The sequence below is a fragment of the Pongo pygmaeus genome, chromosome 7, assembly GCF_028885625.2.
Source record: "Pongo pygmaeus isolate AG05252 chromosome 7, NHGRI_mPonPyg2-v2.0_pri, whole genome shotgun sequence".
Classification (NCBI taxonomy): domain Eukaryota; kingdom Metazoa; phylum Chordata; class Mammalia; order Primates; family Hominidae; genus Pongo; species Pongo pygmaeus.
In genome coordinates this window covers 11682726-11710697 of record NC_072380.2, presented here as the reverse complement: position 1 = coordinate 11710697, position 27972 = coordinate 11682726, and the positions used below count along the sequence as shown (strand labels likewise).

General features: G+C 44.2%; 1 protein-coding gene and 1 long non-coding RNA gene across 4 annotated transcripts; one reads left to right on the top strand and one right to left on the bottom strand.

The window, feature by feature from the left end:
* Positions 1–111: 111 nt before the first annotated feature.
* On the bottom strand, positions 112–15482 carry PPP1R3B (protein phosphatase 1 regulatory subunit 3B). 3 transcript variants are annotated; one of them, XM_054498991.2, is made up of 2 exons: positions 15185–15482; positions 112–5522 (listed from the first exon to the last, which is right to left on the bottom strand). In XM_054498991.2, the coding sequence occupies exon 2, from the start codon at positions 5495–5497 to the stop codon at positions 4640–4642; it is 858 nt and encodes a 285-aa protein (XP_054354966.2). In that variant the 5' UTR covers positions 5498–5522; positions 15185–15482; the 3' UTR covers positions 112–4639. The 3 variants fall into 3 exon arrangements, with proteins under 3 accessions (XP_054354966.2, XP_054354965.2, XP_054354964.2); XM_054498990.2 differs by lacking the exon at positions 15185–15482 and adding an exon at positions 14401–14626; XM_054498989.2 differs by lacking the exon at positions 15185–15482 and adding an exon at positions 13903–14541.
* Positions 15483–15563: 81 nt separating this feature from the next.
* On the top strand, positions 15564–20951 carry LOC129042715 (uncharacterized). The gene is made up of 3 exons (XR_008504192.1): positions 15564–15755; positions 19101–19177; positions 20698–20951. It is a non-coding gene; the product is annotated as an uncharacterized LOC129042715 (long non-coding RNA).
* The last annotated feature ends 7021 nt before the right edge of the window (positions 20952–27972 follow it).

The following is a 27972-nucleotide window of genomic DNA, read 5'->3' as shown; positions in this document are numbered from 1 at the left end:
CCGTTGACTGTGAGCTTTTTCTTTGGAAACCTAAGATCTACATGTGGAGATATATCGATTTGAAATGTTTCTGCACTTACTCTGGCTCTAAGAATAGAAGGACAGTTTCAGTTTTGTTTTGTCTTCCTTTATTACATTTTTGCTTTTGAGATACAAACCAACCTCTCATACCACACAAAGAACATCCATTCTTGGGATTTTTAAAGTGCATTTCCCCTTGAACTCTGTGTACAAAAATATTTATCTTTTAAAATATGCAGAAATTTCTTGACAAGGCACTTTTAGGTATAAAATGAAGATGAGTCCTTGGTTCTACATTCACATTGAAGTAAAAGTGAAACATCATCACAGCTGCACTCTCAAAGCCCTCAGAGGTCCAGCAGTCTCTAAAAACTCGTCAACAAGACTGAAAACATTCAGGACTTTACAATGTGGGTTGCAGAGCTTTACAACCATGACCAGGAAAAACTGCCCGTAACAACAGCTGTCCTTCCCAGTTCCAGATGTGTTGTCTCACTGCAGGAAATTAAGATAAGCTGCCAAATTGTCTTTGTGTGACCCTGCAAGATCCCATTATCCATGTAACTTCTTGTCTCCGATTTCAGTGAACATGTCAGGAGAGACGTGATCGGGACTCTCCCAGGACTACATTCAGGTGAGAAATTTTAGAAGAGGAAACAAATAAAAGGCAACCAAGGTTTTCATCCCCTATCCATTGAGGGAAGATCCAGAAAATGGGCAGTTCCAAAAAAATGAACACTTTTTTGATTGATAAGCATATATGGCCCATTGAATGTCCATGTGACTACAACTAATGCCTTTTTGCAAAAAGAAAATGGTTTCAAAAGATCAAAATCACAGAGCCATCTCCTAACAGTTCCAAATTTACATCTTCTAAAAATGTATAATTTTGCCACCATTAAAATGAGATCTTAAAGGTAAATTAAATTCTACCATTGACTCTGACATTGTTTTAATTTCTGGAGAACGGCACGGCTCCATTATTTCTCACCAGCTCCAGTAGAATAATTTTTTAAATAAAGAAACCCACTCAAATGCTTCATGTCTTCCAATAGATACTGAAAGCTTATTTATTAAATATCTTTGTATAATCCAGCTTATTTGTTGTACCCAGTTTGCAAATGCTCCTCAGGGCACTTGAGGGAATAAATATAAAACAAAAATGAAGTTGCTTCCCTATTCCTACACAACTACACCTGTGATAGGTGGCTGGTCTTTCTGGGGCAACCTGGGAAAGATTCTGGGACTTGGGGGCCTCTTGTTACCATAACCAAGAGCTGTCTGAAGGCAAATCTACAAGTCAAGGTGCAGTGAAGTCTCCAAGTAAGAAACCTGTCACCCTCTGAAGTGTGTAGGCTTATCTACTGATGATGAACTATCAAACAAGGAGAGAATACATCAGTGCAGCTCCTGAGGCCTTCTGAGAATTTCACGGGACAGAACTGGGCCAAAAGGAAAAAGACTGTTTGCGGCAGGAGGGTAGCAGAGGAGCGAGTGGTAAACAGAAGGCGGTATTCTTCAGACCCCCATACATCACTGAATGACAGCCCTGATGAGGAAACTCAGGCAAGTAGAGTCTTTTATTGGAGAAGAAGGGTCTTTGCAAGCAGGTGAGGACTTGCTTTCTGAACTGTGCGGCAGGGTGAGCATCCCAGGTGTGCTGGCTGGGGGCTTGCATCCAGCACCCCCAGCAAAAAAAGCCAGGGTGAGCTGGGAGAAAGACGGGTAGTGGGGAGGGTTTACGGCTGCTTTAGAAGAGATAGTTATCACTGAATTACCATATATCAAATTTTGACATGGGAATGTCTTAAGATCATTATTAGATAAAATTAAACTGACTTTATTAAACAGAGTCACTTCAGGCCTTTTTCTTATGAACACAGAATGATCCTTAGTCAGGTAACATGTCAATGACAGTGCACTCCGTGCCTTTCCTGCATTGTGGGGAGGGTGCTTCTTAATGCAAAGCAAAATTCAGGACCTACATGAAATCAGTTTTCTTTCCATTTGAGTTCAATTTATGCTATTAATAGTTCTGATCACCAAATTTATAACATTTAAAGTACTGTCTGTTACCCGATGTCTGGTATGTTTACATAAAACGTGGTTCTGCCCAGTAACAGCAGAAGGTAAAAATGTGATTTCCCCTAAAATTATATTATCATGTAATCCTAGAGTGTTACCAACCTGGGAGAGGTACAAAAAACAAAGCATTAGATTTCAGGCTAAGAACAGCCAGTTTTAGGAATAAGAATTACATCGAATAGCCTTAAGAGCATTTAAAAAGTCAAGGCATCTTAAACTTCAGAAATGAAAACAAAAACAAAACAAAACAACAACAAAAACAACCTAACCCAACCACAAAACTCTAGGAGCCAAGGCACTCAATATCTGTCTGTTGGTTATGTACAAAGCCACAAATGGGAGGTCTTTTCAAATTAATCTGGAAAATCCAAGCACAAGGCTCTTAGCTTGAAAAGCCTGACAGCTGTGCCTCCAAATCCAGGCAACTGTGCTTCCACTCCTCTTCTTGCTTGCCTTAGGAAAACTTCACTTCAGTAAGATCAGGCAAAACAGAAAATAAAAAAGTTATTTAACCAAACTCCAAAAACAAACAAAAATAGAAAAAAAAAAAAACTTCCTACAAATATACTTGTAAAAATATATTTTTAAAGCACCCCTAAGTAAACACCAATCTTGCCCAAGAAAAATCACAGGTTTGGGGCCTATCTGATAATGATTGTCCCAGAAGTCTCTCTCTTTTTTGAGACACAGTTTCACTCTGTTGCTCAGGCTGGAATGCAGTGATGTGATCTCGGCTCACTGCAACCTCCACCTTCTGGTTTCAAGTGATTCTCCTGCCTCAGCCTCCCAAGTAGCTGGATTACAGGCGCCTGCCACCACACTCAGCTAAATTTTGTATTTTTAGTACAGACGAGGTTTCACCATGCTGGCCAGGCTGGTCTTGAACGCCTGACCTCAGGTGATCTGCCTGCCTTAGCTTCCCAAAGTGCGGGGATGACAGGCATGAGCCACCACGCTCGGCCCCGGAGGTCTCTTTTACAACAGCACTAACCAACAGACTTTAGTCCAATATGGTTAAGAACAATGAATCTCTGAAATTTCAGATTTGGCAAACATTTAAAATAACGTATAAGAACTTGGGTGAGGTTTTTCTCCCCTATCTCTTTACATACACACCATAAATAAGAACACCCAAGTCCGTGTCCCTGGGTGCTGGTAAAGTGTTCTAGATACTGTAAATCCAAGTCAAGATAAAACCATTTTCTGAGGGTTTTGAGGATATATTGGATATGCAAATCAAATGTCCTAAACACAGCAGAAAAGATGACTCTTCGGGAAAGGAGATTCAAAATTCTCTTTTCTTCTTTTTGAGACGGAGTCTCGCCCTGTCGCCCAGGCTGGAAAGCAGTGGTGTGATCTCGGTTCACTGCAAGCTCCGCCTCCCGGGTTCACGCCATTCTCCTGCCTCAGCCTCCCGAGTAGCTGGGACTACAGGTGCTGGCCACCACCTCCAGCTAATTTTTTTGTATTTTTAGTAGAGACAGGGTTTCACCGTGTTAGCCAGGATGGTCTCGATCTCCTGACCTTGTGATCCGCCCGCCTCGGCCTCCCAAAGTGCTGGGATTACAGGCATGAGCCACCACGCCCGGCCCCAAAATTCTTTCATAAAGAACGAGACAAACCAGCCAAGCACGTTAAAGTCATTGAGCTTTCCGGGGAAAAATCAGATTTTTCCGGTGACTCAGGGTAAATGTGGGGACTTAGAAAGCTCCCCCTAGAAGGCAAGAGGAGAAGCTGAAAGTGTCCCCACTCATGTCCTGCCTTGTCAGAACCCTGCAATCCGTGACACCGCACAGGAGCCAGTGGGTTTTGATGACTAGTGTGTTGCTCTCCGCTGGAATATATCTGTGGGGCCAAGAAGCGGGGGAGGAAATGCCTGTCTCAACCACTAACTAATTTGCCTTTATTATCTTTTCCTGAACGTCAGATCAATTGTGGAAGAACATAAAATGCAAAAGATGAACTTGCAGAAAACATGAGCCAATCCCATTTCTCTTCTGCAGCTGCATTGGAAATGTGCGTCAGGTCAGTGTCTCACAGCACAGAGATACACGTGGACGGGGAAGCACAGCAGCTTGCAGGAAAGGCCTGGCTGGCAGAGAGCACCCAAAGATGAACACAATGAACAGTGAGGGTCTGACGCGAGGTGGCTGGGGCTGAGCGGCTTTTGGCGACTGATGTCCCACATCTCAGTGGAGAGCAGAGGAGAGACTCCTCCAGCTTCATCAGCACTGGCATAGGCTTGATTCCCATCTATACCCTTTCCAGCACAGACGTGCACAGACCCTCGTGGCTGCCACAGTGCGAAAGCGCGCCAGCCACCACTGCTCCTTTGAGTGAGACACTGGTTGTGTAATCTGAACCTGGCTGGATTTGCTGGTTTAAGAAAGAAGTGAAGAGGATCCTTTATTTTCCCAAACTGGGCCTCAAGGAAGTTCCACTTTGCTCCTCCCTGGCCTTCCATCTCCACTGCACAGTGAGCAGAGCTAGGCTTGTCTGCGGCAGCTCCGCCACACCCTGTCACCTGCAGTCACTAGTAGTAGGGCCCTAGCTTTTCATATCCTAAGTAACTTGGCCACTCTGGAAACAGACCATAGGAACACCGAGGGCTTCCAAACTGGTCAAAGGATATTCCCAAATCCGGTCCACTGTGGGGCTTGGTCGTTCCCTGGGTAGATTTTAACTCAGCCCGGATGATCCTATAGTTCTTGCCTCCGTTGCTGTCCCAGTACGTCTGTCCATTGCACTCGTAGTACACAGCAAACTCCATTCTTTCATAAGACTGAATCTTCTCAGGCAAGCTGATGTCGAAGGAGAACGTGTCCCTGTCTGAACCGGCATAAGTGTCCTTCACGTACTGACAGGGAAAGTCTGTGTAGCTCTTCCAGGTGTCGAACGTCATCCTTATTTTCACGGTCTTCTCAAATGCGAGGTTCTGAACCTTCACAGTGCCTGCAATGGCCTTGTCCTTGAGCACACAGTTCTCAAGGCAGACGTGGTCGGCCTGAAGTCGATTTCTAAAGTCTAAGTAATCTGCAGAGGGCTGGGAAAAATCCAGAACAAAGCTCTCGCTCTCTGCTGTCGTGAAGCTCACAATGTTGTCTAGGAGCTCGGTGATGTTGAATGGGATATCTAGCGGGTCATCGAATTCTGAGAACACTTTGACCATTGTCAGGGCCAGCCCTTGGTTGTCTGCGAAGGACACCCGCTTTTTCACCTTCTTCTCCTGGACAGCTGGGGCCACCATTCCACTGGCTTCATTCTTGCTGCTCAGCTGAATACAAGGCCTCAGCGGTTTGCTGGGCTTTGGCGAGACCTTAAAGGCAAACCTCTCTCGGCGCAAGGAAGGAGCCATGCAGTTGTATCTGTACTCGATGTCCACAGCCATCATGGGGCTAGATGAACAGGCTAGAACCCTGGAAAGGGAAGAGAAGAAAACAGCAGAGCAATCAGATCGGACAGATGTGTAAAGGCATCATTCCAGCAGGGACCGGCAAACAATGTTTCCTTTTATCTATGCCCACATGGCGACAGGTCAGGATTAGCTCCGGTGTGGTCGAGCACAACACACGTTTGAGGGAAGATTATGTTGTGGGGGGACGAGATGCGGTGGGGGGCGGGGGGTGATTCAAGGTTAAAACAAACAAAAGAGTGTGAAACCCACTAGTTTTAAAACTAAATGCACAGGTTTTTTGGTCAGCATTTCTTGGGGCCTTCCGTTGGCGAATGTGCCACAGAGGATAATCAAAAGGGCATATACTGTTTTAAAATTTCCCAAACCTATTTGACTAAAAAGGTGTCTTCCACAGATAGCTGCCTTGAGGGACCCTATTTATTTACGTATTTTTAGAGACAGGGTCTCGCTCTGCACCCAGGCTGGAGCACAGTGGCGTGATCACAGCTCACTGCAGCCTCCACCTCCCAGGCTCAAATGATCCTCCCACCTCAGCCTCCCAAGTAAGTGGGACCACAGGTGCAAGTCATCATGCTTGGCTAATTTTAAAAATTTTTTGTACAGACAAGACTAGCTATGTTGCCCAGGCTGGTCTCACACTCCTGGCTCAATCCGTCCTCCTGCCTTGGCCTCCCAAAGTGCTAGGATTACAGGTGTGAACCTCTCTGCCCACACTTTATTAATTGAGAATTAAAAATTGTATATTCTTACGGTGTACAACATGTTTCCATATATGTATACATTGTGGAATGGCTAAATTGAGCTATTTAACATGCATTATATCACACTTTTTTTGCAATGAGAACACTTAAAATCCACTCTCAGCAATTTTCAAATATATAACATATCATTACCAAGTATAGGAACCATATTGTACATTAGATCTCTTGAATTTATTCCCCCCGTCTACCTGAAATTTTGTATCCTTTGGCCAAAGGATACCTCTCCAGTCCTTCTACCCTCAGTTTCTGGTAGCCACCATTGTACTCTCTGTTTCTGTGAGTTTGACTTTTTCAGATTCCACATATAAGTGAGATCATGCTGTATTTGTCATTTGGTGCCTGACTTATTCACTTAACATCCTCCAGGTTCATCCACGTTGGCACAAATGACAGGATTTCCTTTTTTCAGGTGGAACGGTATTCCACTGTGTTTATATGCCATGTTTTCTTTATTCACTCATCCAATGATGGGCACTTACGTTGATTCCGTATCTTGGCTTAGTGAATAACGCTGCAATGAACATAAGAGTACAGATAACTGTCCGATACACTGACTTCAATTCCTTTGGATATATGTCCTGCAGTGGGATTGCCGGGTCATATAGTAGTTCTAGTTATGGTTTTTTGAGGAGCCTCCCTACTATTTTCCATAATGGCTGTACTAATTTACATTCCCACCAGCAGGAGACAAGGGTTCCCTTTTCTCCACATCTTTGCCAATACTTATTTTCTTTGGTCTTTTTGAAAATAGCCATCCTAACGGGTATGACGTGACATCTCATTGTGGCTTTATATTTGCTATAATCTGATAAAAAGAAATGGATCCATCCCACAAATAGGGATTGGGTGTTTCCTATATGCCAGGCATCAAGCAAGATACTGGGATTCAATAGTGAAGATAGACACAAACCTGCTTTCATTAAGCTTATGGTAGGTTTTCAAATGTCAGTATACCATTCTTTTAAAAAGAACCAGCAGGCCTGGGCGGTGGCTCACACCTGTAATCCCAGCACTTTGGGAGGCTGGGCAGGTGGTTCATCTGAGGTCAGGGGTTTGAGACCAGCCTGACCAATATGGTGAAATCCCGTCTCTACTAAAATTACAAAAATTAGCCAGGCATGGTGGCATGCACATGTAGTCCCAGCTGCTCTGTAGGCTGAGACAGCATAATTGCTTGAACCTGGGAGGCGGAGGTTGCAGTGTGCAGAGATCACACACTCCAGCCTGGGCCACAGAGCAAGACTCTGTCTCAAAAAATAAAAATAAATAAAATAAAAACAATCAGCAATTTCGTATTCTTAAGCCTTTAACATAGGTGAATATTTGTTTTTTCCACAGGTAAAAAATTGGCTCTATAAGAATAAAAAGCAAAGAGAATCATGCTGAAAGAGGATAAATCTGAGTTAACAAAAACTGTATTTTCTATAAGTAAAAACGATAAGTAAAACAAAAAAAGACTAAAGACAAACTGTGAAAATATTTTACAATAAGCATAGCAGCAGAGCTAATACCTTAATATGTAAAGTGTTCTTACAAAGCAATAATAAAGTCAAATATTCCGCATAGAAAAATAAGCAAAGAACATGAATAGAAAATTCATGAAAAAAATTTTTAAAGTGGCCTATAAATATGCAAAATGTTCAACCTTATTATTAATTTAAGAAATTTAGATGAAAAACAATGTCTTTTATTTATTGAATTAGGAAAAAAAATTGAAAAGATAATGCAAGCTTTTTCTTTCTTTCTTTTTTTTTTTTTTTTTGAGACTGGGTCTTACTCTGTCACCTAGGCTGGAGTGAAGTGGTATGAACATGGCTTATGGCAGCCTCCACCTCCTGGGCTCAAGCGGTCCTCCCACCTCAGCCTCCCGAGTAGCTAGGACCACAGGCATGAGCCACCATGTCCAGCTAATTTTTTAAAAATATTTTTTGTAGAGACGAGGTCTCACTATGTTGCTTGGACCAGTCTTGAATTCCTGGACTCAAGCAATCCTCCCACGTTGGCCTCCCAAAATGCTGGGATTTATAGGTATGAGCCACCGTGCCCAGCCGATGCAAACATTTTCATTAGTTAAAATTGGCACAATCTTTCTAATTTTTTAATCATTTTTTATCCTAATATCACATAGAGACATTTATCCTAAGTAAAGAATTAAAAACACATAGAGATTAAGGTACTAAAATGTTCAATGCCACATTATAGGGGGAAAAAAGATGACAAAATAACCTAGATGACCATTAACAGGTACCTGGTTAAATTAAATGTACCATATCCATGCGATGTACTTTTATTTTTATTGTTATTATTTTTTCCTTTTTTGAGACAGAGTTTCACTCGTGTCACCCAGGCTGGAGTGCAATGGCACAATCTCGGTTCACTGGAACCTGCACCTCCCAGGTTCAAGTGATTCTCCTGCCTTAGCCTTTCGAGTAGCTGGGATTACAGGAGTCTGCCACCACGCCCAGCTAATTTTTGTATTTTTAGTAGAGACAGGGTTTCACCATGTTGGCCAAGCTGGTCTCAAACTCCTGACCTCAGGTGATCCCCCCACCTCGGCCTCCCAAAGTGCTGGGATTGCAGGCGGGAGCCACCATGTCCAGCCCATGTGATGTAATTTTATATCATCATTAAAGCCATTATTTTAAAAAAGATTCAAATTAAATGAAAAAAATTATTATATATTTATATTTATGTCTATATATATATAGAGAGAGAGAGAGAGAGAGAAGATAAAATTGTAGGTAGAAACTAGACTTGTGGGGAAAAATGCCGTTGTCATTTCAACGACATGAGTTTGAACTTTGTGGGTCCACTTATGCTCAGATTCTCTTCTGCCTCTGCCGCCCCTGAGACAGCAAGACCAACCCCTTCTCCTCCTCTTCCTCCTTCTCAGCCTACTCAATGTGAAGAGGATGAGAATGAAGACCTTTATGATGACCCACATCCACTTAATGAATAGTAAATATATTTTCTCTTTCCTATGATTTTCTTAACATTTTCTTTCCTTTAGTTTACTTTACTATAAGAATACAGTATATGTTACATATAAAATCCAAAATATGTGTTAATCGACTGTTGATGTTATTGGTAAGACTCTGGTCAACAGTAAGCTGTTAGAAGTGAAGGTTTTGGGGAATCAAAAGTTATATGTGGATTTTTGACTGTGTGGGGGCTAGGCTCCCCTAGACCCCATGTTGTTCAAGGATCAACTGTATTATGTAAATGCAGAGAAAAAAGACTAGAGATATATATTTAAAATCAGAATACCTAGGTGAAAAGATTTCAGGAATTTCTGCTATCCTGGTTTGTATTATCTTATATCTTCTAAAATAATATTGCTTCTATCAGAACAAAATGAACCTAAAAAAAATCCTCAAATATTTTATGATATGCCAAAAACCCATTCCATCACTACTGCCTCACTAAAGCTGAGCACTTTTTTTTTGTGAGACAGGCCTTGCTGTGTTGCCCAGGCTGGAGTGCAGTGGTGCAATCATAGCTCACTGGAACTTCAAACTCCTGGGCCCAAGCAATCCTCCCACCTCAGCCTCCAAAGTAGCTGGAACTACAGGTGTGCACCTCCATGCCCAGCTAATTTTTCAATTTTTATAGAGGCAGGGTTTCACCATGTTGCCCAGGTTGGTCTCAAACTCCTGAGCTCAAGCAGTCCTCCCGCTTCAGCCTCCCAAAGTCTGAGCACTTTTTATCATTCTAATTACCATGGCAAATTTATATTTTGATTTGACAGTTTCAATGGACTAAATTAAGGAAATGAGTGGCAAAACTAGGATTCAAATCTCAAGTCTGAGAATCACAGAACACAGGATCTGGATGAGTCCCCAAACCTATCTCCCCTCAATCTATCTCCCCTCCTTATGGCACAGGTGTAGGTGTGTGATGATGTGTTGGGGAGCTCACTCTCGAGCAGCCATGGCCACCCCTGAGAAGTGACAGGCAATATGCCAAGGGTCTTCTGTAAAGAGCTGGGGCCACTGGTTCAGTTCTATAAATAATCTCTCATTTTCACCTTCTGATTGTGATTAACCAAACATGTAAAGAAAAAAGGTGAACGGAGGAATACATATCAGATTTGACCCCATTTTTCCAAAAGTACAGAACTTCCCTGGGATGCAAGAAACCCTTACAGATGGCCAGTCAGAGAAATACACATATTCAGAACCAAATAAAACAATAACTTATGGCCAGAATGCAGGTGCTTAAACATTCATTTTAAAGGATATCTGTCTCACTGTTTCCCCTTTAAGAAAATCAATCTAGTGAAAAGTTTAAGGGCAAATTTGCTTTCAATTATCTGTTCTTATAGCCATGTAACTGTTCTGGAAAGGAAAGTTCTGACTGAATTAGGCAAGGTAGGTTTGCAGAGGTTCAACAGATTGACTAACAGGTTCAATGTAAAAAAAAAAATCCTATACTTACAAAATATCTAAATTTTAGTTATTCTTGTCCTTAGCAAAACTGTGCTGGAATTATATCCTCAGCTCTAACTGTAACACAGGTAGTGTTTTTGTTTTGTTTTGTCTTATTTTTAATTTTTTTTTTTCGAGACGGAGTCTTGCTCTGTTGCCCAGGCTGGAGTGCTGTGGCGCAATCTCAGCTCACTGCAACCTCTGCCATCCGGGTTCAAGCGATTCTCCTGCGTCAGCCTCCCAAGTAGCTGGGACTACTCGTGCCACCACCCCTGGGATTACAGGCGTGCACCACCACTCCCAGCTAATTTTTTGTATTTTTAATAGAGATGGGGTTTCACCATGTCAGGCTGGTCTCGAACTCCTGACCTCATGATCTGCTCCCCTCAGCCTCCCACAGTGCTGGGATTATAGGCATGAGCCACCGTGCCCAGCCTTGTTTTTAAACAAGTACGAAAACCAAACAAGAGGCTATATCTGGCATCCCAGTGCCCCCCACTCTACCCATCCTGAAAAATCTGGGTGCGAACTGAGGGAGGAGGGGTTCCTCTTCACAGCTTCCTCCTCAACTGAGTCAGCACAGGTCATCTGCAAGTTCTCTTCGCACTTCCAACAAGCCTGCAAACCAACCTCCTACGTGCTTTTCTGCATGTTAGAAAAAGGCTTGGAAACTCTCAAGATATTGTGGAAACAGCCAAAGCAAAAGGATCAATCAAAGAATCTACACACAGCCCACTAGAGCCAATGTTCCAAGTTCTAATCCTGCAGGCTGAAGAGACTTAGCTGAAGACCTTGGTAGAGTTTCACTGTTTCAACCCAGTGGCATAAATTTGCCCCTGAGATCCCTTTTATCACCAAGCTGTAAGAACAAGCAGAAGTCCGGCTTGGAGAGGCCAGGCTCTAGTCAGAGCCAGAGCTAATTAAACAATGCTGCTGGCACTTAAAGGAGCCAAACTGCTATTGCCAGATTCTTCCATGAAAGGCAAAAGTGAGGTTATGATGGCCCAAGAGTTACCAGCAGGACTACTACCCCAGGGACATTGCACAAGCAACCCCAGTCTAGAATCCCTTCACTTTGTGTGTCACCATAACTGCAGGTGAGGACATTAACCTGTGTGGCCTCAATCTGGGGTATGACTCGACTGTCAATCAGCTTGCCTGTCCCACAGATAGCTTCCAGATTTTATTTACCCGGTCATTCTCCAAGAATCAGCACACCAAAGTGCTGGTTTGGTGTAGGCTTTCCTGACCTGCTCAGGAACTCCCCAGCGGACCGTGACAGGGATGGCTGCCGCCATGCAGAAGTACTCCTAGCAACTGAGATGTGCAAGGTAATATTAAGTTCCTGAAAAGAAGGCAGCTGGACAGGTGCTTCTTTTACAAATGACATGAAAATGATCGGTTCCAACACAGGAAGCACCAGGCTGCAGCCCAGCCTCCTCTCCTGACAGACTCTCTGGCTGCTCCAGCTCTGTCCTTTTCCCAGGCCAGGGAATATGAGTCACCAAAGTTGGCCAGGGGGAAAAAAAAAAGAACCAGAAGTTATGGACATACATTTGAACCATGAGAGCAGGACTCAGGATCTGATACCAGTTGCAGGATAGGAATAAGAGTGTATGAGTGCTGCTCCCAGGTAGGTATGAATTCTCAAACACTTGCTTCCATAGAGATGCCTCAGAGTTCAGGGATCAGTTTCCCTGGTGAGGGACTGGGCCATGCTTGAGGGTAGATTTCAGTGTTCATGGCTAAGACAGGGCAAACCCTAACAGATCATGGAGATAGTTTTGCATAAATGCTTTCTCTGTTCCACTCATGACAACACACCTTCTCAAGACAGCTGGCCAAGGTTAGACGGCCATGGTGGTAACTACAGACCTGCACAGAAAATAAAGCCATGACCTTCACGGTTTCAGGCAGCTGAGCTACTGACTTTCTGGCTGTACCTTTCATAGGGAGGAAATCTTTTTTGTATCAGGGCCACGACATTATCCCCTCCATTCTCTCATTCTCTCTCTCTCTCTTCTGACAAGAAAAGACAAAAAGGCCAGGTGCGATGGCTCACGCCTGTAATCCCAGCACTTTGGGAGGCCGAGGCGGGCGGATCACGAGGTCAGGAGATGGAGACCATCCTGGCGAACACAGTGAAACCCCGTCTCTACTAAAAATTCAAAAAAAAATTAGCCAGGCGTGATGGTGGGCGCCTGTAGTCCCAGCTACTCGGGAGGCTGAGGCAGGAGAATGGCGCGAACCCGGGAGGCGGAGCTTGCAGTGAGCCGAGATGGCGCCACTGCACTCCAGCCCGGGCGACAGAGCGAGACTACGTCTCAAAAAAAAAAAAAAAAAGGCAAAAAAAGGCCGGGCGTGGTGGCTTACGCCTGTAATCCCAGCACTTTGGGAGGCTGAGGCGGGCAGATCACGAGGTCAGGAGATCAAGACCATCCTGGCTAACACGGTGAAACCCCGTCTCTACTAAAAATACAAATAAAAATTAGCTGGGCGTGGTGGCGGGCGCCTGTAGTCCCAGTTAGTCGGGAGGCTGAGGCAGGAGAATGGCGTGAACCCGGGAGGCGGAGCTTACAGTGAGCCAGAGATGGCGCCACTGCACTCCAGCCTGGGCAACAGAGCGACACCCCGTCTCAAAACAAACAAACAAAACCAAACAAATCAGATGTACAAGCAACCCACCAGGAGCACTGAAAGCTGCCAAACTGCATTCAGTAAAGACTCACAACCAGGTTATAATTTTCATTTTTAAAGACACGGCCATCTACCTCCCTCCAACAATTCTGTGTTCCCTTCCAAAAGGTTTCACTGATCCAGCATGAAGAGAGTGCATATCTTTCCCCTTTGTACTCAGACCATGGAGGCCTATTCACAGTCTTAAAGGCTACTTGTACCCCTTGATCCTGTCCTCATCATCCAAAGCATCTTGGAGACTGATATTTGTGAACGCGGTTGCATATTCTAGGAAAGAGGCAAGTTCAAATGACACAGCCCCTGCCGTCTAAAAACGTACGAGGGAAAACAGGGCACTAGGCTAAGAATGCCCACACCTTGCTTTTCTACTTGAGTGAGTCACTCAGCTGCTCTGGGCTTGAGGTCCCCCTCCAAGGTCCCTGCTGGCGCTGACATTGTATGTTGCAACCCACCCCTGGTGCCGCTTTTCTTCCCACTAACTTTTTTCCCTAAATACCTCAACTGTACTTTTGTGGTAAGTCCTCCAGCTGTCTTCACTTTAGTTTTGGCTCCTGGACAACTCTGCCCAAGGAAACATTTCCTCCTCTCCTCCTCTTCCTCGCAGACCAAAGCTCTAATTGTCTCTTTTGCTGCACCCTGGGTCTCCCAGGCAGGCCCCCGCCACTCAGACCACAGGTTCCAACACCTTCCAAGTCTCCAAGTTCCCAAGTCCAGTCTTTCCTCTGTTTTCTCCTCTTTTTCAGAAAACAATGCTCTGACAGGCCCCAAATCTTCCAGTAAGTCATTACCGGCCCCCACTCCCTCTTTTGCAGCTACTGTGCCTTCCACACCCCTTTTTCTGGATTCCAAAGAGAGGCAGGAACAGGCCAGTGCTCTCCAGGCTGGAGGATCCCACAAGTTACTCTCCGACCCTGTCCCCTCCGTCCAGTTTGGCCAGGGCTGCACTCCGCCTCCAACCTCCCTACAAGCCTCCTTGGCCTCGCGCTGCACCCACCTTTTGGGCCGCGGAGAAGCCCCCTCCCCAGCTCGCTCGCCGCATCGGAGAGCCCGCAGGGTTGTGGCAAGGGCGACTACGTGAGCGTCGCTGTGTCCGGGAGGCAGGGCCTGGGCTGGGTTCCCGGAGATGTCGGCGGGGGGAGGAAGACGACGAGGAGGAGGAGCCCGTTATCGCACCCGGGCGGGGCCGGCAAAGGGGCAACCCCGGCCGGAGCAAGCAGCGCGACACCAGCACCCCCGCGCGGCCGCCTGGCCTCCGCCCGCCCAGGACGGGGATCGTGCTAGGTGCCGTCGCCCTCGGTGGCCTGAGAGCCTACCAAGTGTATTTCCTCGCGTTTTATAGGGAAACTAAGGCCCGGAGAGATACGAAGCGGCTTGTCCTTAAGCTCCAAACCCCACTACCCAACTTTGGAGACGTCTCCAGACCTCTCGGGATCCGGGGCTGGGAACTTGTGCTAGGTTCGAAGCCAGAACAACAGGTGGCAAAGGGATCAGCCCCCGCAGCCGCAGCTCCCGGGTCACGGTCGCAGCCGGGCCCAGCAGCGCGGTGGAGCACGTGGGCCCGGGAGGCGCTTCCCAGCTGCGGTCCCTGGATCGCCCTCTCCACGCTGAAGCAACTGCTCCCTGGAACCAGCTCCCTAGAGAGTTCCAGCCCCCGTGTGCCAGTGCAAGTCGCACAGTGAAAATGTAGGTGACAGGAACCCAAACGGGTCCCCGCTGCACGCCCTCGCCTTGTTGTCCCCAGCCCTTCCCTCGGACTCGAGGCTTGGGGAGCTACGTACCGGGTTCAGCTCATAAGTCCCGAAGGCAGACGCGCCAGCCCGCGGCAGCATCCGCATTGGGGGAACAGGGACAGCGGGCGTGACTGCAGGAGCTGGGCTCTGGGCTCCGGTTCGCGCCCCCCGCGGGCGGCCACGTCCGTCCGTGCGCGAGAGCTGCGCGCTCACCTCCTCCCTCCAGCAGTCACCCGGGACTCGAGATCCCCTCGGCCGCGCTGCCCCCTTTAACTTTCCGGCCACCTCTCGGGACCCCGGGTTCCATCCCAGGCCCCCTTCCACGTGAACGCCCCCCGCAGCCAATGGGCGCGCCCGGGACTCCAGCCGCCGACCAATGGGCGCGCAGCCACGGCGCTGGGGAGCATCGCTTCGCCACGTGATCGGCAGCGCGCCCGGAGTGATCCGGCTGCGGGCCAGGGTCTGGGAAGGGGGTGGTGGGTCGCCGTTTCATCAGAAGCCCGAGGACGAGCGCCAGGGGGCAACTTCCTACAGGAGAGCGTCCCGTTAGAATGACAGGGCTTTTGCAAAAGTCTGACACCCGTGGCACAGAGCGCCCCAGATATGGAGGGTTTCACAGGTAGGTATACTTTAGAAGAAATTTCCTGACTTGAATCGGTTATAATCACTACCTAAATCTACAGGGCCTCCGTAATACATATTATGCACCTTGAGATCTATAGAAAATGATCTTAGAAAAAGAAAAAGAAAAATATGATAACCTTAAAGAGTTTGAATCAGAGACTCTTCCTTTCTTCAGTTTACATGTAACTTGATCTGAACTAGCCACTTTAGGCATAAGGCTACCAGTTTTCTAATTTGAATGACCAGTAAAGTTTTAGAAAAAAAATTAGAAATTGTTATAGGATTGCCAACTTTTTAAACTGCCAAGAAAGACATGAAAATAAACAAACCGTACCGTCTTCTATTACTATCCTTTTATTTTTATTTTTTAAAGTACTCTTTAATAGAATAAGAACAAAATGCAGGAAGGATATAAAGGCCAGTCTTTCCCATTGGATGTATTTAACTTTCTGAAAACTCATTATGTTGAATATGGCATTTGGGAATTTCTACTCTAAGGGATATAGGCTCAACTTCCAATTTTACTAGGAATGAAAGCCTAAAACAGTAATCGGTGACGATAATCCAATATAAGCCTTTAGCTCTATAGAGAGCTTCCCCGGAGGGAGTCGTGGTGTCTAAAGGGTGATCATTAATCTTCTTCCTTCTTTTCTGATGGGCAGGTCTGATAAGGGACCACCTGTGAAATCAGCTATTGGTAGGTGGTTGGCAAATAGCGTTTCTGTGCAATATTCCCTCTGCCAACTTTAAACCCTCTCTTGTTAGGTGATGAGTAGGTTGAAGATTTTTAAGCCAAGTACTGGCTAAGTTTCTCAGGTGTAGTGAGCATGCTGGAGAAGTGGGCAAAGATGAAGAGCCAACGGGTATTGCAAAATATATGCAGGCAAAGGGTAATCCGAACCACACCGGGAAAGAGTTGGGACAAGTAAATACAGCTTTGTGGCATTAGGGTTTGGAAGCATTTTTCTTGCATAGATCTAGGAAACCATGGTCAATAATTTCCCCTGTGGTTTAGATGACTATTTCAGACCAGGAGAGAGGGGTTAAACTTAGTTGTGGCACACCACAGCCTTAGTAGGTAGAAGGGTGGCATCTATGAGTTTGAAAAGAACACAGTCTTTGCCATCAGGATAGAGCTGAGATGCAAGCTCAGAGGATGGCTTCAGCAGGAGACCCAGCAGTCCAGAGCTCCAGAACCTGAGAGCTGGACCCACCCTCAGACATGATCTTGCCTCACCCTCTCATTTTATGGCAACAAAGAGAGAAAGTGAAAATGGAAAATTTCAATGCTTAGTGCATCAGTCAGTGCACACCAAGTTCTTTCTATTATATCTGGCATTGGGTTTCAGCTTTAATTTTATTTAATAACCCTCCTCCCCCAACCAAAAAAAAAAAAAAAAAAAAAAAAGTGAAACCAGAAAACAGCAGTGGCTAAGCATAGTAAATTATTATTCTTCCATAAACTGTTCTTTTTGATGGCTATTAGCGGTAGCACTGTCCATCTTTTTCCTTGCATTTAGGCTCATGTGTGGCTTCTTCAGTCCTCTCTTCATTCATTCATGTATTTATTTATTCAACAACATATTACTAAGGAACCTCCTTAAGCCAGGATGCTGAACGTGGAAAAATAGGTGAAATATAATTTTACCCCTGAGAAGCTCATAGGCTAAAAAAAATATTGATTTGGGATAAATGTATGTTAAGGTAAGTCTCTGTGTTAGGGGAGTTAAGAGGAAGACCCTGTGTGTTTAGCAGCAGAGTGGGTAGGGAATGGGGATGACCAGAGGATGATCCTATAGATGTGACCATTGGGATCCTGCAGGAGGAGTTAGAGTTAAAGGGTCATGTCAGGGATCATGGCAGGAATCGGCAAAGAGGCAGAGTTCGGTAAGTACCCAAGGAATTTCCACTCTGCTGATTAAAAGTTAGGTCCTCTTTCTGGCTTAAATATTAAACAATGTTCCTTTATACGTGTGTTCACATCAGCTTTCTGCTCATCCAGAAAGTTTTAAAAAGGATTGCAAATGTTTTACCTCCTTCTCAACTTAATGCATTTTGAAAACAGCTCAAACCTAGTCCTATTCTCATCGGAGATTTTGGAAAAGAAATCTTTTTTTTTAATTTTTTTTGACTTCTAACTTGCTTCTTGTTGAATGAAAATGATTGCAAAATTAATCTAAATAAAAATAACCAGACTTGGGAGTCAGAACTAAAGAAGAGAACATTCTTTTGCTTGATCAGAATAGCAAGTGGGAAAGACTGCTTCCAAACTGCCCAAGTCAATTTATATTTAGCCGAGTGGAGTTGTTTGCACCTGTCAGAGCCGCAGACGTGTTCTGGCGCATTATGTTACCTGGGGCCCCCTGCCCCTCTTTCAGATTTGACTGACGTTGACTTGCAAGGTCATGTTTTATGGGGACAGGCAGAGGAATACTTACAAAGGAACTCTATGAGCCTCTGTCTCCAGATAATGTGTCCTCAGCTTATGAGAAGATCTTGAGTATTTTACACACCAAAGCTCCTAGAGCCCATTAGGGCATTTTTTCTTACCGTTGAGGGCTTTTGAGTTCCTCAGTGAGGTTGATAAATGGATCACTTGTTTGAAAGCTATGTGACTACACAACTGATTTTATTCTACAACTTCATACTTTGTGCAGTGCTTTGTGTGAGCGTGATATATTTTCTTTAATTTGTGTTGTTTATTCTTTTTTATGATTACAGTTGACTCTTGAACAATGTGGGGGCTAGGGGCACCAACCTCCTGTGCAGTTGAAAATCGACATATAACTTTGACTCGCCAAAAACTTCACTACAATAGCCTGCTGTCAACCTGAAGTCTTACCAATAATATCAACAGTCAATTAAACATATTTTGTATGTTATATGTATTCTCTGCTGTAGTTTTACAATAAAGTAAGCTGGAGAAAAGAAAATCTTAAGGAAATCATAAGGAAGAGAAAATATGTTGGCTAGGTATGGTGGCTCATGCCTATAATCCCAGCACTTTGGGACGCCCAAAGTGGGGAGATTAATTGAGCCCAGGAGTTCAAGACCAGCCTGGACAACATGGTGAAACCATGTATCTACAAAAAATACAAAAATTAGCCAGGCATGGTGGTGTGCACCTGTAATCCCAGCTACTCAGGAGGCTGAGGTAGGGGGATCACGTGAGCCTGGAGAGGTCAAGGCTGCAGTGAGCCATGATGGCACCACTGCACTCCAGCTTTGGTGACAGAACAAGACTCTGTCTCAAAAAAGAAAGAAAGAAAATATATTAAATATTCATTAAGTGGAAGTGGATCATCATAAAGGTGTTCATCTTGGTTGTCTTCACTTTCAGTAGGCTGAGAAGGAGAAGGAAGTGAAGGGGTTGGTCTTGCCGTCTCACGAGTGGCAGAGGCAGGAGAAAATCCAAATGTAAGTGGACCTATGCAGTTCAAACCCAAGTTGTTCAGAGTCATTGTATTAGTATTAGACATTGTGGAAAATACAGAAAAATATAAAGATGAAAATAGAATTAGTGCTACCCAATGATAACTACCAATATAATTCACTGTATTTTCTTTCAGTGTTTAGTCTGTGCATAAACATTATATTATCTGAATCACAGTGTGTATATATAGTTTAATATCTTGATTTTTATTCATGACTGTTTCTCACTTTGAGTATATTAGTATTATAGTTTTCCTGACATATGCTTTTTAATGGCTGCATAATATTCTTTCACATAGAGAGATCATAATTTATTTAACTATTTTCTTATTGTGGGACACTTAGATTTTTCTTCCCAAATTTTCTTTATTGTAAATATGTTAGGTTGGTGCAAAAGTAATTGCTGTTTTTGCCATTAAAGGCAACAGCAAAAACCAAAATTACTTTTGCACCAAATAATACTTCAATAAGCATCTTCATATTTAAATTTTGTCCACATTCCTGGCTATTTCCTACAGAGTATAGATATTCTTCAGGCTGGATGCATATTGCCAGATTTGAATACTAACCTTTTAGAAAGGTTAGTATTGACCTTTCGTTCTTGCTACTGGGGAAAATTAAGTTAAATAATCTCAATAAGGTCTTGGTTTGTGGACTTGGGGAAAATTATATCTCATCTTGCAAAATAGCCCTATCAGAATTTTTACGAATGAATCATTTACTGTATGCCTGGGTAAAAATAGCGGCACACCTTATCTAGTGCTTTAGCTTTGAATCTCAAAGTACACAGCCAATTTGTATTATGAATAAGGACTTCTTAACCCATATTGTCGACTTAAATGGTATTAAGTGATGGCTGGTCAGGGAGAAGGTGGAGAGGCTAGAAACCAGGGAATACCACCTTGCCAAAGGTTTAAATACCATTAGGCAGAACCAGTATATATTTATATTCTTTGCTTATTCATCCTCTGTTCATGACTAGTGTGGTCATAAATTATATTTAAACCTGTAACTTTATATACATATAATGCAAGGCATAGCAAAATTGCATGCAGAACTTCATGACAAGTGGCCTGCATTTTTGTGAGGCAAAAAAATATGTCAAGCTGCTTTTAGGACTGTAACTAACCACTTGGCTATTGCATGCCTTGCGCGTTAGGTCTGGGATGTTTCTCTTGCATGCCTCTGGAATCAAATGACTCTGATACTGCAAGCACTTCAGAGTATGTATAAGCAATTTCAGCTGGTTCCATCCTGATATTTACAAAACTGCCTGGATCATACTTACAACCATGCAATGATATATATTTATATTAAGAAAGCAACGATTCGCTTGAAAGATGAAGGAAAACAAACTAAGTATTTATGTACAATGAGTCCTAAGTGTACACCACTATGTTTTCCATCAGCCTTTGATTTTCTGTTACTCCTCTTTTTCTTTGAAATTTAGAGTCAGAAGTGAACTGACTTCATGGTTTTCCTCATGATTATTTGATATCCTCTAGGGAATCACGACTTAAAGACTGCATTCTTCCTTCTCAAAACTCATGTTAAAGATTTCTCCATGCAGAGCCACAGGCTATTTTGGAGTTGGAAATGGAGCAGTTAAAACTAGGAGGTCACACACGTTGAGATAATTCCTTCACTGCATCTCGCCTGGCTTGTGTGCCTGAGGAGACACGCATCTCAGAGGGCAGAGGGGCAGCCGTTGTCTAATGAGGTTATTTCACCTACTATATAATAAAATGCACAGGACAATAGCGCATTTGTTATAAAGGCTACTCGAGTTTGTTATACAATTATTCTTCACCAAAAACAACAACCTGATAACTCACTATTAGTATGAGTCTTACTTGGTAGATAGCCAGGACTATAAAATATACAAAGCCAAACTTTGCCATTATTTCCGTCTAAACCTTAGAGATTGCTATAACCATATATTCAGCCTTAACAAAGATATTTGGCAGCGTTCCCATTTTCTTTCTGTTAATTCTTTCGTCATTTTCAAATGCAAAATCCTCCCAAGTGGGGGGTCGTTTGTCTCTTATTTTAGTTGTGGCCCTTTGCTCCAAAAAGAGAACTAACTTATCCTTTCTTCCCTGAGTTTAACCCTTATTCTTTTTTCTTCCTTCCTCCTTTTTAAAAGTATTCCTCCTGAGTTTATAAAATCTAGAAATTTCTCTCTTATAATTTTGTAAGATTAGTAAATAAGCAATTCTATTTGTCATTCTCCCCTCTTATAAATCAGCACTGTTTATCAGTTTTTAAGAACAATCCCAAGACATGGTTTATGAAAAGAAGGAACCGATTGCAAAACAAGTGAGGAAGTTTCTGATTTAACTTCCTGCTGAAATTCCTAGGGAGAAAGACAAAAAGCTGAAGACTCACATAACCCTCATGCCCTAGAGATAATGAAGTGTAGGGTAAGATCTCAGTCACCTGGTGGTCTTGGACGAGTATGCTGACTCTGCCACAATGAGCTGTGGACGTGGGGGAAATTACCCGCCAACTTTGTGCCTCTGTTTCCAGATCTGCAAAATGGGAATACTAATGCCTGCTTGGTAGGGTTATTCTGAGGATTTCCTGGAACAACATTTATGTGTAATCAGGATGACTTGCTCCACAAAACCCAAGTGCAAAAAAGTCACATTTCTTGATTATTCTAAATACAGTGAAATCTGGATCTTAACCCTCCACCTACTAAGGCCAGCAAGAAGCTTAATGTCAATTGGCTTATGTGGCTCATGCAACTGGGAACAGGTCCTTTGTTCCTTGACTCTGTGGTTACAGCCCTTAGCGCTGCTCCTTCTGCAGCCCAGCCTCTGTGCAGGTCAGGTCCTCACCACCCACTGGAGCTACTGCTCAAGGCAGGCTTTGGTGATGCCCACTTGGCAGGCCTGACAGGAAGCTCATGCACCCCCAGAGAGAAGCCTCTTCCAGAATGTTGCACTCAGATGGGGTGTCCTACCACCTGCAGAAACTTCAGTCCCACAGGTCACAGACTCTGGGGATTTACCCCCTTTCTGGGGTGGATCTTTCTGTAAATCCACAGAAGTACCAGGCTGGAGCTCCTCCCACTCTTGGACAGTACTGGCCCCTTCTTGGGAGGGCCCAGAATTCCCAAACACTTTATGGAAGCAGTTTCTCCAGAGGCTCCTGGAACATGAAGGAGCTGTTAGCACCACTTTGGGGCTAAAAGAGCCAAGACCTTGGAAAATAAAGACTTGCCTTTCCTTCCAGTGTAAGATGTTGGGGTATATGAGAATGAAACACAAATTTACATGCTGACACATTTGTAAACTATCAAGTGTATGGTGACTATTCCAAGGGCATCACCAGTTTGCCAAATTCCCCCTGTGAAACAGTTTTACTACAGGAAACAAAAGAAAATTTTAAAAACATCTTGGATTGCAGGAGGACATGGTCTATGAATTACAGAAAACCACACGCAGAGGTAAGATGAAAAGTTAGGAAGACAAGATACAAAGAGAGATGTGATAAGAATGGATGGCAAAAAAAAAAAAAAAATGCAATCAAAGAATTAAAATCCCTCATGGAGGTGGAAAGAAGCAAAATTGACAGTGTAGAAAATGGAAACGTTGATTTGGAGGTGAACCTTGAGAGGAAAAGAGCATAGAGTTAGACATGACAAATGAAAATAAATAGTTAACTAAGAAAAGTGATAGATTCTGATTAATATAAAGAATGGGAATTCAGTTTAAGACTTAACAGTATTACTAATCAAGAAACCAGAACAACAGAAATAAGTGATAATGACTTTATTGAAGAAAACATTTTCAGGCTGGAAAAAGACTGGAGTCTATAGATTGACTGGGCTCACAAATTCCAGGTAAAATCAATTTTAAAACACCCACACCTAGACACATATTGACCACATTTTTTAGTTACAAAGACCGAAAAAAAAAAGGAGAAGAAGAAGAAGTGCTGCAAGTATCCACACAGGAAATACCACCCCCAACCCCAAACAAGTTGTTGATGGAAGAACAAATACCAGGCTGACTTCTGACCTCTTTGTACTACTACAGTCAGAAAACAATGGAGACGCATCTAAAAGCATTTTATATTCAGCCAAGTCAACTTTCATGTGTAAATGACCTTGCTTCCTAATACCCCCTAGTTTTATTACCATGAAATAGCAATGAGACTGATTAGTACTCAAAAGAGTAGTTATTGTATCTTATCCACCATGGTAATTTAGTTTCTTGATGAGATTCTAAAGTTGTATGTAAATGCCAATTTTATGCCTCCCCATTTCTCTGTGTGTTTTAACTTTGGTTTTAACGATCCTCTAATCTGGCAGTGGTAGCATTATTTGCTGCTGAGAAAAGAGGTCTCTCTCCCAATGAATTCTTTAACCTCATCTCTCCCACTCCAAGGGTGGTCCTGTTGTTTGCATTGCCACTGGGAATTTCTACTTTGTGGGCGTAGTGTTTGCTCAGGTGGAAGAGCTCCACATAGCAAGACTTTGTCCCTTAATTTTACTCCAAATGCCAAGACTTTGATTTATGAATTATATTGAAAAACTGGCGATTATTAGAGTTAAAAGGCCTCTTACATCTTCTAGGCTAGCATCCTTGGTTTACAGGTGAAAAAGCAGACCTGGAAAAGAGCCATCACTTGTCTAGAGTCACAGATTCAGATACCGTTCATGTTAGGACCAGCTTGGCTCCTGGTTTTTCTGCATCCCCCACCAGGCTGACACTGATGGACAAGATCTATTGGCAGGCCCAAGTGATCCCATCTTCACCACGATGAAGAAGTTTGTGAGTGGCAGGGCGCAAAGCCTGTGGAATGGCCAAAGGCAAGCTAATGCCCAGTAATCAAAAAGCCAATGAATTTCCAACAATAAGCAGAGGCACACCTTCAACATAGCACCTCGGAGTCATTGAAAACTCAACGTATTCATTATAGAAAAGTCCAAGGATACAGAAGACATGCTTTAGCCAGTTTTTCAAAGTTCTTGGAAATTTTGACTTTGAGCAGGGCTACAGTAACTCACCCCTGTAATCCCACCTACTCAGGAGGTTGAGGAGTTCAAGACCAGCCTGGGATGTATAGTGAGACCCTGTCTCAAAACAAACAAACAAACAAACAAAAAGAAAGAAAGAAAGAAAAGTTTGACTTTTAAGGGCTGTAGTAACAAAAACTTCCTTTCTAAGCAAGCAGACTTGGTTCATGACATCTGACATCCTTTCATCAAACAGTGGTCCAAATTCAAGGGGCAAGATCATCTCCTGCATTTGTAGATTTCATAGCTTCTCTTCTTAGGTGAGTCATAACTCTTTAGGTTGCAAAAGAGAGAAGCTCTGCTCCAACTAGCCTAATCAAATAAACCAGAAGAAGAAATGAAGTGGTTCATAACCAAATACCAGGAAGGCAGGGGCGGAATTGGGCCTAGGATTAACTTCTCCACATCACAGGGAACATGGCTGCTCACATCTCTGGGCCAACATCAACCCCATTTAAAGAGCAGAGAGGAAAGAGGGCATCTTCCACCTATTGTCAGTGTACAGAATTCCCAGGGGGGACACTGATGGCTGTGTAACTGTGGACAAAGGGATGACCCAGCCTGCTTTTATGCTCACCACTCTGTTGAGGAACATTTTCTGTCAGTAAATTAAGGAGAATGAGCAGGAAATGGGCAGAGGGCAGATCTACACAATTATCCATAGCCAGTGTTCGTTAGTATGGAGTTTATTATCCACCTGTTGTTATTGTCAAATGTGTGTTTCCAAGAATGGAGAAAAGAAATTAATAATTCCCCTACATTGCCTTTACCTTGGCCATGACCAAGCCCACTTCTGGAAGGTACAGGACACTCTCTAGCCTGCCTCCTGCTCAGGAAAGACTGCCAGAGAGCACGAGGGCTTCAGAACCTGCACGCGTAAGCAGGTGTCCACTGTGCTTTGTGGAGACTTTCTCCTCTCTCTTGGAGCCCTTTTGTATTAGTCTGTTTTCATTCTGCTGATAAAAACCTACCCAAGACTGGGTAATGTATAAAGAAAAAGAGGTTTAATGGACTCACAGCACAGTTTTATGTGGCTTGGGAGGCCTCACAATCATGGCGGGAGGCGAAAGGCATGTCTTACATGGCAGCAGATGAGAGAGAATGAGAGCCAAGCAAAAGGGGAAACCTCTTATAGAAACATCAGATCTCCTTAGACTTCTTCGCTACCACCAGAACAGTATGGGGGAAACCTTCCCTGTGATTCAATTATCTCCCACCAGGTCCCTCCCACAACACGTGGGAATTATGGGAGCTACAATTCCAGATGAGATTTAGGTAGGGACACAGCCAGACCATGTCACCTTTCCAGGGGTATTGATGGTCTCTCTCCCTTTCCCTAGACAAGATAGCAGTAAGGAGGGCAGGATGGTGTGTTCAGGGCTTAGAAAACAAGTTCACTTGGTACCAGGTGAGAAACAAACTCCCTCGGGTCATTACTGGTGAGGAGACACTGAAGTTCAAGTCTCCAAGATGATGCCTCGTGCTGTATTGGGCAGGCCGTGGGAATGTGCGTCAGCCTCGGAAGGTGTGGCTCTGAGCAGTGTCAGCAACCCAGGTGAGACGTTGTTTGTGCCATCGACAAACTGGCTGGTGCAATTTGAGCAAAGCAGGAGCCATGACCTCCACGGGTGAAAACCCTCTGGTCAGCTCATTACTATTTGTTTATGTGCCACAGCCTCAATCTAAACAGTAAGGACTATTACTTTTTGAGCATTCTTGCTGCACAAACACTTTACATACTTGATACCAATATCCTGAAAGGGAGGTATTTTTGTTTAACCCCCTTTCATAGGTAAGAAAAATGAAACTCAGAGAAGTTAAGTAACTCACCTAAGATTACACAGAGTGAGAAGCAGAATCTTGATTCAAAGTAAGATCTGACCCCAAAGTTTAGGCTGTTTACACCACACGAGGCTGCAGCTCTCAGTGAGGAGATGAAAGAGGGTGATGGTCTCACTTTGGGGACACCTTGGCTTTCTTCCCCAGTCTGCGAGATTGAATTATAGGGCCTTCACTGGGCCTCAGAAGAATAAATTTGGAATTTTGAAAACATAGCCCTTAATTCAATTTGACTGTTAGGACAACCACCTTATTCACAGGCAGGAGGTAAAGAGAGGATGATTAGGTTACTCGTGGTGGCTACAGCTCTGGCTGGAGGAGGGGAGGTTTACAGCCTCCCCGAATGGCTGCTGCAGGGCAGGCAGGAAGGAAGTCTGGGGAGGTAGAGAAGAAAACCATGAGAGGGGACACTTGGGGAGGCAGGTTTCTGAGGTTTGTGCGGGGTGCAAGGGAAAGGCCACACAATGGATGAACAGATGCCAAATATCTCTGTTTCCAGGAGGAAGCCACACATGGAAAAAAATTCTACCCTAAACAGTTCTCAAGTACACCCACGTCCTGAAACAGCATGGAAAATAAATTAACAAATAGCCTGCTATATACACAGTGGAGGTGGGAAATTCTATAGTAAACCAGAAAGGAATTCATTTTATTCACAACTGCTTGGAGAAGGTTGTCTACGCTGGGTGAATACTTTGAGGCAGGGCAGCTAGACATCACTGACATCTCTGGCTTTGTCACACCTGGGGGCCCAGAGCTCAATGTGCAGAGAGTGTGTCACACTTGGGTCCATGGTTTGTGGGAGTTAAGAGAGGAGTGGAGGCTCTTGAGTGGCTGAGCCCTGTCTTCTTATCTGCAGCCTCTCTTCATGGCCCCCAGCCAGGACTGGCACTTGTCACATGGCGTGTGAAGCAAGTGACTCTTGCAAGGAGAGAGTGTGATCAGGAGGAGGGGACAGTTTGCCAGTTGGTCATCTTGGATGTGAATCCTATGTCCCACTGACCTCTGTGCCTTGAGAACTCCCTAGATCTCAAAATAGAGTATTTTCTCCCGGGGGGGACCATACCAGCCTGAATGACATCTTGCCAAAACAAAAATTAACTTTAATTTGAATTTACACTAATTTAAAACATGAATATGTGTCATCTGGCATTTTTATAAATAAGATGATATGTTGCAGAAACAAGTAATGAAAATTTCAAGGCTTCCCAGATCACTGGAAGGTCATGAGTTTAGGTTTTTTTTTTGTTTTTTGTTTTTTGATGAATTCTCACTCTGTCACCCAGGCTGGAGTACAGTGGCATGATCTCAGCTCACTGCAACCTCTGCCTCCCAGGTTCAAGCGATTCTCCTGCCTCAGCCTCCCGAGTTGCCGGGATTATAGGTGCCCGCCACCACATTCGGCTAATTTTTTTTTTTTTTTTTTTTTTTTGAGACAGAGTCTTGCTTTGTTGCCCAGGCTGCAGTGCAGTGGCGCGATCTTGGCTCACTGCAAGCTCCACCTCCCAGGTTCACACCATTCTCCTGCCTCAGCCTCCCGACTACCTGGGACTACAGGCGCCCGCCGCCACGGCCGGCTAATTTTTTGTATTTTTAGTAAAGACGGGGTTTCACCGTGTTAGCCAGGATGGTCATCCAGCTAATTTTTGTATTTTTAGTAGAGACGGGGTTTCACCATGTTGGCCAGACTGGTCTCGAACTCCTGACCTCAAGTGATCCACCTGCTTCGGCCTCCCAAAGTGCTAGGATTACAGGCATGAGCCACTGCGTCCGGCCGAGTTTAGGGTTCTATGGGGATTGTGGAAAAACCTCCACTGGGACAAATGAGCCTAGTGCCTTTGTGGCCACTTCCAGCTACAGAACAGTGAGTCAGAAGACTCTACACTTGTGACGCTCGCCGGCAGGGACAGCC

What these genes read in the sequence shown, in the direction of transcription:
- PPP1R3B (XM_054498991.2), bottom strand. Translation starts at nt 5,497, where the DNA reads ATGATGGCTGTGGACATCGAGTACAGATACAACTGCATGGCTCCTTCC.